Source organism: Rhinopithecus bieti, unplaced genomic scaffold, assembly GCF_001698545.2.
Source record: "Rhinopithecus bieti isolate Rb0 unplaced genomic scaffold, ASM169854v2 scaffold_35950, whole genome shotgun sequence".
NCBI lineage: Eukaryota > Metazoa > Chordata > Mammalia > Primates > Cercopithecidae > Rhinopithecus > Rhinopithecus bieti.
In genome coordinates this window covers 639,399-649,821 of record NW_016815506.1, presented here as the reverse complement: position 1 = coordinate 649,821, position 10,423 = coordinate 639,399, and the positions used below count along the sequence as shown (strand labels likewise).

At 51.5% G+C, this 10,423-nt stretch overlaps 1 protein-coding gene across 2 annotated transcripts; it reads right to left on the bottom strand.

Annotated features, from left to right (window-relative positions):
- Positions 1-180: 180 nt before the first annotated feature.
- Positions 181-8,010, bottom strand: NABP2 (nucleic acid binding protein 2). Of its 2 annotated transcripts, none has more exons than XM_017853262.1 (7): positions 7,811-8,010; positions 4,780-4,881; positions 4,208-4,346; positions 4,024-4,095; positions 3,462-3,543; positions 3,304-3,367; positions 181-1,047 (listed from the first exon to the last, which is right to left on the bottom strand). In XM_017853262.1, exons 2-7 carry the CDS (start codon positions 4,856-4,858, stop codon positions 848-850), a joined length of 636 nt encoding a protein of 211 aa, XP_017708751.1. In that variant the 5' UTR covers positions 4,859-4,881; positions 7,811-8,010; the 3' UTR covers positions 181-847. The 2 variants fall into 2 exon arrangements, with proteins under 2 accessions (XP_017708751.1, XP_017708750.1); XM_017853261.1 differs by lacking the exon at positions 7,811-8,010 and adding an exon at positions 5,274-5,389.
- Positions 8,011-10,423: the final 2,413 nt, after the last annotated feature.

Genomic DNA, 10,423 nt, shown 5'->3' with positions numbered 1-10,423 from the left:
CAAGGGTCACCTGCAGGGAGGGGGTAGGGGAGGGACACTACCTTAAAGGGGCAGGTCTGCTTTGCCTGGGCCTCCTTACCTGTAACCTATCTTCCTTCCACCTTCTAGAGACACCCCACCTTCCCAAATGCCTAGTTGCTAACCTCTTCCTTTTCCCACAAAAAGCAAAGGAGTCCAACACAGAGTAGAATGGTAACATTTATTAGGAAGGAGAGATTTCAGTTAGACTCCCATGTCTCATACAGAAGAAACAGATGGTAACTGCCATTTCTTTCTTTCTGGACACCTGGAGGCTAAGCCTGGATTCTTTTTTTCTTTTTTTTTTGAGATGGGAATTTCTCTCTTGTCGCCCAGGCTGGAGTGCAATGGTGCAATTTCGGCTCACCATAACCTCCGCCTCCTGGGTTCAAGCAAGTCTCCTGCCTCAGCCTCCCGAGTAGCTGGGATTACAGGCATGCACCACCACGCCTGGCTAATTTTGTACCTTTAGTAGAGATGGGGTTTCTCCATGTTGGTCAGGCTGGTCTCGAACTCCCGACCTCAGGTGATCCACCCACCTCGGCCTCCCAAAGTGCTGGGATTACAGGCGTGAGCCACCGCGCCCAGCCAGTAACTGCCATTTCTAAAGAGGAAAGAGAGCAGGCAGAGGGTCCTGACTCCCAGGGGACAGCTAGTTCAGCTGGACAATGAGGGAGTATGAGATTAGGGTGGATAAGAACACTGCTCACCACCCCTCCACTGAAGTTCAGTGGCTAAAATACTGCTACACCAGCCAGCCAGTGGAAGGCTATCTTGCTCTCCAGGAGACACTTGGGATGTGGTGGTGGCAGGAAGAAAGAATGTCATGCTATCTTTTGCTGCTCCTCCGGGTTTCTTTGCCGTTACTAACAGGGTTGCTGGAAGGGCCAGGTGGGCCTGCAGGTGTGTGGTTGGGCTGGCTTCGAGTGATTCGGGTGCTGGGCGGGTGGGAGGGAGTATGAGGGGGATGTGGGCCACCACCAGGACCTGTTGGGGCACTCAGTCCATTCCCATTCTGGCTCTCAGAGGCTAGTTGTGGGAGGAGAAGAAACAAAGGAATTAGTTAACATAGGAGAGGGGTCCATCTCAAGGCCTGCCTGCATCCCCCAAAGAGTGGCACAGTCTTCACCATGCACAACTGCGGTCTTAATGCCAATTGGACCAAATGCAAAAGACTGTGGGCTGTAAATATGAACGAAGCTCCAGAGAAGACTCACATGATCATTTGGGAAGTTGCTACATGAACCTCGGTATGATATTTTTCTCTTGTATTTATCTCACTATTATTGGGAATCAGACCTAGAATTAGCTGTTTAGTTCTAGGCTCAAGGATCTCTGACAAAAATGCCCCTTTACTGGGCCAGGCGCAGTGGCTCACGCCTGTAATCTCAGTACTTTGAGAGGCCGAGGTGGGTGGATCACACGGTCAGGCATTCGAGACCAGCCTGGCCAACATAGTGAAACCCCGTCTCTACTGAAAATACAAAAAATTAGCTGGGTGTGGTGGCGGGCGCCTGTAATCCCAGCTACTCAGGAGGCTGAGGCAGGAGAGTCACCTAAACCTGGGAGGCGAGGTTGCAGTGAGCCAAGATTGCACCATTGCACTCCAGCCCTGGCGACAGTGCGAGACTCCATCTGAATTAAACAACAACAACAACAAAAGCCCTTTTACCAAAAGTGATTATAAAACTGAAGAAGCATGGCAAGGGGAAGGGCCTGAAATCTCTGCGTTAAAATATGAGGCACTTAAAAAAAAAAGGTGTGTATGTGTGTACCATAATGATAATGTTCATTTTGGAAAATACAGATAAGCATAAGTGAAAACATTATTACACATAATCTTACCCACCAAAGATAATAACAAGTCACATTTTTGTGTATATAAATTTTATTTTAAATTTTACTGTTTTAGAGATGAGGTCTCAGTTTGTCACCCAGGCTGGAGTGCAGTGGTGTGATCATAGCTCACTGCAGCCTCAAACTCCTTGCTCAAGCAATGCTCCTGCCTCAGCCTCCCAAGTAGCTAGGACGATGGGTGTGTACCACTGCATCTGGCTTAAATTTTCAATGTTTGACTGAAGCCAGGTGTGTGGGATGATTTCTTTGAGCTCTCATAATTCTGGACATACCACTATCATTGAACTTAACCATGGCATATTATAATCATTACCTCTCTCCTGTATAAACCACAAGCCCCTAAAGGTAGTGTTTTATTCTGTGGCAAATAGAAGGTGCTCTAGAAACATTTGTTACATGAAGGCATAGGCTTGCTTCTTGCATGCAGTAGGGCACTATGAACCCTAAATAGCATGGAAGTTATAGCCTAGTGGTTCTTTTTTTTTTTTTTTTTTTGAGAAACAGTCTCACTGTTGCCCAGGCTGGAGTGCAGTGGCATGATCTCAGCTCACTGCAACCTCCGCTTCCCAGGTTCAAGCCATTCTCCTGCCTCAGCCTCCCAAGTAGCTGGGATTACAGGCTCCTGCCACAACATCTGGCTAATTTTTGTATTTTTAATAGAGATGGGGTTTCGCCACGTTGGCCATGGCTGGTCTTGAACTCCTGACCTCAGGTGATCTGCCTGCCTTGGCCTCCCAAAGTGCTGGGATTACAGGCGTGAGCCACTGCGCCTGGCCAACCCAGTGGTTCTTAAACCATATCTCTGCTGAACCCTGCTGCTTCACTGGACTAAGATATCTGCAGCCCATGGCTGGGTGTGGTGCTCACGCATGTAATCCCAGCACTTTGGGAGGCCGAGGCGGGCAGGTCACCTGAGGTCAGGAGTTCAAAACCAGCCTGGCCATCATGGTGAAACCCTGTCTCTACAAAAATTAGCCAGGCATGATGGCAGGTGCCTGTAATCCCAGCTACTCAGGAGGCTGAGGCAGGAGAATTGCTTGAACCCGGGAGGCGGAGGTTGCAGTGAGCCAAGGTCACGTAATTGCACTCCAGCCTGGGTGACATAGACTCTGTCTTAAAAAAAAAAATTAGCCGCGCATGGTGGCAGGTGCCTGTAATCACAGCTACTTGGGAGGCTGAGGCAGGAGAATCACTTGAGGCGGAGGTTGCAGTAAGCTGAGATTGCGCCATTGCACTCCAGCCTGGTTGACAAGAGCGAGACTTAGTCTCAAAAAAAAAAAAAAAAAAAGAGGGGTCTGGGAGAATTGGGTGAAGGAGGATATACTGAGAAAAGAGAGCTTTGGAAAAGGAATGAGGGAAATGCATCTTTCTAGGCTGAGCAGAGTGGGAGAGTTAGGAGGACCAGTGGATGGAAGGGAACAGATTTACCTGGAGAAGCAGCAGAGGGTCCAGTGGTAGGCTGGGAAGCTGAAGAGTTGCTGTCATTCTGCACCTGAAAGCACAGATTACGTATTCAGATCCTGCTCCCTCCCATGCTTCTTGTCTTGATCTGCCCTCCTTTCCCACCATTGTGCCACAGGACTCACCGCCTTGTTGGGTGCCTGCTGGGTGCTGTACTCTGGATTTGGCTCACTGAAGTTAGGAACCTCAGAATAAACCATACAGAATCTGCAAGGGGAGAAAGTAGCTAAAGCCTTGGATTCATCCTCTGAGCCACTGCTGGAGGCCTCAGAAAAGTGCCGATAGGTTGGACGTGATCACTCACATCTGTAATCATAGCACTTTGGGAGGCTGAAGCGGGAGGATCGCTTTAGCCCATGAGTTTGGGACCAGCCTGGGCAACATGGCGAAACCCCGTCTCTATAAAAAATACAAAAAAATTAGCTGGGTGTGGTGAAGCACGCCTGTAGTCTCAGCTACTTGGGAGGCTGATGTGGGAGGATCACCTGACCCTGGGAGGTCAAGGCTACCGTGAGCCGGGATCATGCCACTGCACTCCAGCCTGGGCGACAGAGACTGTTTCTCAAGAAAAACAACAACAACAGAGAAAGTCCAGAAATAAGGTTTGGAGTACACACCCTATGCTGCCTCCTTGCAAACCCCTTTGCCCTGGTGCTTCTTGGTCCCAATCCCCAAGACAGCACTTACTCTCCAATCTTCTGCAGATCACCCCCACGGCCAGTATATAGTGTCAGACAACCTTTGAAAACTGAAGCGTACCTACGGGACCATAAAAAGCAAAATTCAGAGTACTCAGAAGTGTTATAGGGACTGTTAACCCCATCTTGATTGTTGTTGCCTTTGGAAGGCCAGAAGTCACCAGCTGGCTTACCCTTTGGTGAGCCGGATAATGTCCCCAGGCTGGATCAGATTGCCGACATCATCCCAGACAGAGATATTGATGCTGCCTGTTTTGTCCGCCACTTTGCAGGTCCGAACCTCATGCCCGTCCTTTGTCTTGGTCACTCGGCCTGAACAGAACAGATAAATCGAGGTGGGAGGATGGTCAAATAAATGGGGTGGTAGCTGTCAGAAGGATAAGATATTGGTGGAATGAGGGAAAAGGTGTACAAGCAGGGGAAAGGCCAAATCCCTGGGGCATAAGGGGTTGGGATTGTGGAAGGGGTGGTGGTGGGGTGGAGGTGGAGTTCAGGGGCCAGCACCATGGAGAGGGCCCTGAGTGGAAAGAGGCCTGTGGCACAGGAGGTCTAGATCTGGCAAGAGTTCTAGCTACCCTATACCTGACTGCAACTTTCTGTCCCAGGGTCGAAGAGAGAGATTGGGAGTGAGGAGTGTCTTGCAGCTTGCCTTGCCATCCCCATAGCAAGTTAATAAAGCAGACAGCGTTCTTCCCCTCCTGCCCCCCACCCCAATCCCGCCAACCCGCCACCCCAGTATAGACACCTGTCTCCAGCACAATGAAGATGAGGTTCAGATTCTTGAGCCCAGGTTTGATATCCTTCACAAAGGTCTCCGTCGTCATGCTGCCCGAGCCTCGTCACCCCACTGGATGGGGAATAAAAGATGAAGGCTTAATGCTTGAATCATTTGCCCCCATGCTCCACTTCCCAAGGCCTACCTACCCCATTAGGCCAGGGTCAGGCAGCCTCAACCCCTCTAACGCTTCTAAAAGATTTAAAAAGAACATCCCTGGAGGCCTCCAACTTCAAGATCAGAATTTGGGGGTCTCTGGACAGGCTGCTTTGGGGCTGGAAGGCCCCCTGCCGGGATGCTCTTTTAGTCTCAAGCCCTGAAGTGGCGGAGCCGACGGAGACAGGAGTAGGGAACCCGGTGCAGAGCCAGGGAGTAGAATCCTACTGGCCAGACCTTCCCGAACCCTCATCTCGACAACCCGGGACTCGCTCCATGCCCTCCCCTGCCCGCCGCCCACCACCCACCCAGCCAGCCGGCAGGACTGTGCACGCCGCTGAGCAGCCCGCAGGGGGAGCCGCAGGCTGCGCGGCCGCCGGATGCTGCCTGGTGGAACGCGGGAGTGCGGCCATTCCCGGAAGTTTCCCCCGGCTGGCTTCCTCCGGCCAATCAGCACCGCCCGGGCGCGCCCTGCGTCCCGCCGCCTGCCCTGCCCAGCCAATCGGGATCAGAGACTCGTGCGCCGCGAAGGGGGTGAATTTCAGGTATTAAAGGAACCTTGGAGATAGTTGGCTCTGCAGGGGGAAAGATCCACCACTAGAGGGCGCACAGGGCCCTAATTTTTCTTAACTTGGCTGAGGAGAATGCACTTAGGCTCTAAGACGTTTCTTAGGCTCTAAGAGTGACACAATGGGAAAAGGAGCAAGGGTTTCGGAATCTGGCGGACAAAAGTTTGAATCCTGGCTCAATGCTTCACTTCCTTTCTCGACTATTTAAACATATGTAATTCCAATTCCGCTAGGCGCGGTGGTTCACGCCTGTAATCCCAGCAGGTAGGGAGGCATAGGCTGGAGGATAGCATGAGTCCAGGAGTTCCAGACCTGCCTAGGAAATATAGCGAGACCCCATTCTCCACAAAAAGGGAAAACAAAGACAAAAAATATGTAATTCCATCTTACGAAAAAACGGAAGTTATATTTTAAAAAGTGCCTTGCACACAGTAGGCACACACGGTTTCCTCCCTTTTTATTGCTCTAACCCTTATCTTTGTTCCTGATTTGGGGTTCTCATCTTTAAGGCACTATCCAGCTTGGTCAAGGTCTCTGGGAAAAGTGGCATTTATACCAGAGACAAAAGGCAGGCTCACCCTTCTTGGAAGAGATGGAACCTGAGGCATAGAGAGAAACATTTGTTAGTCCCTCTTTTTTTTTTTTTTGAAACAGGGTCTCGCTGTGTAACCCAGGTTGGAGTGTAGTGGTGCAATCTTGGCTCACTGCAACCTTTGCCTCCCTGGCTCAAGCGATCCTCCCACCACAGCCTCCGTAGTAGCTGGTACTACAGGTTCACACTACTATCCTCGGCTAATTTTTGTATTTTTGTATTTTTTTTTTTTTTTTTTTTTTTTTTTTTTTGTAGAGACAGAGTTTCGTCATGTTTCCCAGGCTGGTCTCAGGCTCCTCAAGCGATCCGCCCACCTCGTCCTGCCAAAGTGCTAGGATTACAGGCGTGAGCCCTTGCACCTGCCCGCAAAGGAGTCTTGCTCTGTCTCCCAGGCTGGAGTGCAGTGGTGCGATCTTGGCTCACTGCAACCTCTGCCTCCCGGGTTCAAGCGATTCTCCTGTGTTAGTCTCCCTAGTAGCTGGGATTACAGGCGCCCGCCACTACGCCCGGCTACTTTTTTTGTATTTTTAGTAGAGACGGGGTTTCACCATGTTGGCCAGCCTGGTCTCAAACTCCTGACCTCGTGATCCACCCGCCTCGGCCTCCCAAAGTGTTGGGATTAAAGGCGTGAACCACCGCGCCCGGCCATACTACTATTTTTTTTTTTTTTTTTTTTTGAGACTAAGTCTCGCTCTGTCGCCCAGGCTGGAGTGCAGTGGTCGGATCCCAGCTCACTGCAAGCTCCGCCTCCCGGGTTCACGCCATTCTCCTGCCTCAGCCTCCCGAGTAACTGGGACTACAGGCGCCCGCCACATCGCCTGGCTAGTTTTTTGTATTTTAGTAGAGACGGGGTTTCACCGTGTTAGCCAGGATGGTCTCGATTTCCTGACCTCGTGATCCACCCGTCTCGGCCTCCCAAAGTGCTGGGATTACAGGCTTGAGCCACCGCGCCCGGCTCATACTACTCGTATCTTACTTGATCGCAGAGTCCCTCTAGAGGACGGCAGAAAGGAGGCCTGAAACTTTAGTTCCTTTCGGGACCTGTTAAATTGTCCACAAAAGGTAGCTAGCTCTGTATTGTTGTGTATAAACAAATTACATAAAGATATGTGTGTGTATATGCGTGTATTAATGTGCATTAGCATTTACTTAGCCAATGTCCACAATAAATACCATACTATTTAATACCAGATTAGCCTAGGAAGTCATGTAATTGTAATGCCTTGGTTTGCTTAATTAATCCCCTATCTTCTCATGGAGCTCTTTAGGCTCCACATTGACTTCCCTTGGATCCCAGATTCTCTACTGCCCACATCCCCAACACCACGGTGTTGTAAGCTAAGGAAATCAAACCCCAACTCAGGAAGACGGAAATTTTTTCTCCCTTCCTTCCTTCCTCTTAGGTGTTTCAGGGAACTCCACAAGTGTTGGAGGAGCCATTGTGGATACAGCAGGAGAGCGCCTGGGAGAGAGGCAGACAACCCATTGAGCACCCCAGATCTAAGCTTTGTGGTCAGACTCCCTCACTCCCCACCCCGCGGCCGCCTTGTTACGAAGCTCTATAGGATGCTGACGAGGTCTCTGGAAAAGGGAGAGGGGCCGGACCCGCAGCAGGTCACGCTGCAGGTCTGCCTCTCCGCAATGATCTCGCACCAATCTGCGTCAGCTCTAAGACACAAGTCACCTGCACCCCTCCAAAGCGAAGCGTGGCCGGCCAGGCCCACACGTTCTTGCCGGGAAGAACACAGAGTTCGCCCTCCCAAATGACTGTACAGTCCTGGCTGGGCCTATAGAGACTCTAGACTAGACTTCCGGTCTAGAGCGGAGGCCTGGCCAGCCTTCGTCCCTCCTGGTAGGCCGCTCGTGGCTGGTAGTGTAGGGGCTGAGTTAAACAAAGAGGCGGGGTTTGGTGACGAGCTTCCGCCGGGTTGCGTAGCAGCGGTGGGCGGGGCAAAGGATCCGTCTGAGAAGGCGACGAGTGGTCGGAGTCTTCTTTCCCCTCCTTCCCCTTTCCCTTCCCTACCCGGGAGAGGCTAGGACCCGGCACCAGGGCACTGCTGTGGCCGCTGCTGCCTCAGCTCCGACTGGGTCAGGTTGCGGAGACTCCAGGCCGCTTCCAGGGCGGTGCGTACTGCGCCTGCGCGATCTTCCACCTAAAAGAGGGTGTGGGAGGGGAGGAGGTGATGTCCCAGGGGTATTGGGGCGGGGGGCTGAAATACTGGGGTTCAGAAGGAGGGATGGTGGTAGAGATAAAAATGTGGGCAGGGAAGCAGCACTGGCGAGGAGTCGGGAGGTGAGAAGGGGGCCCTGGAGATTGGGCTGTTGGGGAAGGTCCGTTGGAATAGGGGAGCTTTGAGAAGTGCGGGAGGCGGCCGGAGCTAGCTGGAGGACCGGCAGCCGCGGACCTGGGGGAACAGCGTGATGTTTAAATGGGCAATGATTGACGGGCCAGAAGGGGAGGAAGGGAGCATTCCGGGGGCCAGCCTGGGCAGGGGCGGTGGAACCTAAACCCCCGCCCTCCAAGCGCCATAGCTGGCTCCTCTCCCATGCCTTGTCTTTGGCAGCCTTGTCGTCTCATTCCTTCCCTGCTCCTCACCCCCTCCCAGCCTTCCATGAAGGAATCTCACATTCTTCACATCCGTGCGCTTGGTTTGCAGCCTGGCTCTCTGACAGGTTTCACACACCACACACTGGAAGGCCTTCCCTAACTCAGGACTTTGGGAAATTGGGGGGTGGGGAGGAGGGGGCCAGAGGCAGAGCAGAAAGCCAGGAGGGGTGAGGGCGTTTTGCTTGAGGGATTGACAGACTGCTTCTCTATTCAGAAACTTCATTTCACCTAATAGCAAGTGGGGCTGTTAATGAGGCCACTGTTCTTAGTGACTGGCCCGTGATAGTGTTATCCTTTTCTATAGAGGGGTTTTAGAGTCTCACAATAGGGCAAGAGGCTGATAGTGTCGTTGGCTGATAGTTTTGCCCCAAATAAGAATGGAGTGGACTAGTGGTAGAGAATGTGAGTGATGCAGTGTTACTACCTTGCACGTCCAGCTGATCGACCTGTGGCTAGGCCTACCTTCTAGTAAAAAGAAGGAACAAGCTTCTTTCAAGCATTTCCTCTCCGACTCTCAGTATTCTAAATTTATTTTGCGTTATGTATATTTTTTTGAGACGGAGTCTCACTCTTATCACCCAGGCTGGAGTGCAGTGGCACAATCTCAGCTCACTGCAACCTCCTTTTCCTGGATTCAAGCAATTCTCCTGCCTCAGCCTCCTGAATAGCTGGGATTACAGACACCTGCCACCATGCCTGGCTAATTTTTTGTATTTTTAGTAGAAATGGGGTTTCACCATGTTGCCAGGCTGGTCTCAAACCCCTGACCTCAGCCTGGCACGGTGGCACACGCCTGTAATCCTAGTACTTTGGGAGGCCGAGGCCGGCAGATTGCCTGAGCTCAAGAGTTCGAGACCAGCCTGGGCAACACGGTGAAACCCCGTCTCTACTAAAAATATAAAAAATTAGCTGGGCATGGCTGTGTGCGCCTGTAGTCCCAGCTACTTGGGAAGCTGAGGCAGGAGAATTGCTTGAACCCGGGAGGCGGAGGTTGCAGTGAGCTGAGATTGCGCCGTTGCACTCCAGCCTGGGCAACAGAGTGAGACTCTGTCTCCCCACAGTTCCCCCCCAAAAAAAACAACCCTGACCTCAGGTGATCGGTCCACCTCGGCCTCCCAAAGTGCTAGGATTACAGGCATGAGCCACTGCACCTGGACTTATTTTGTATTCTGTTGCTACAAATAATCTTACTTTAGGATAACAGTATTCAGTATCCTTTCATATTTATTTATTTATTTATTTATTTTTGAGACAGGGTCTCACTCTGTCACCCAGGCCGATGTGCAGTGCTGCGATCTCTGCTCACTGCAATCTCTGCCTCCTGGGCTCAGTTGATCTTCCTGCTTCAGCCTCCTCACAAGCCAGGACTACAGGCACTCATGCCACCATGCCCGGCTAATTTTTGTTTTTTTTGTAGAGACAAGGTTTCACTATGTTGCCCAGGCTGGTCTCAAACTCTTGGACTCAAGTGATCCACCCACCTCGGCCTCCCAAAGTGCTGGGATTACGGGTGTGAGCCACTGCGTCCAGCCTCCTTTCATATTTATTTCATTTGATTTGCAGGACAGTATGTATAAGGGGTGTGCGTGTGTGTATACGTGTATACACATACACACATATAGACACCTTATATTAGGCCGGGCACAGTGGCTTACGCCTGTAACCCCAGCACTTTGGGAGGCCAAAGGT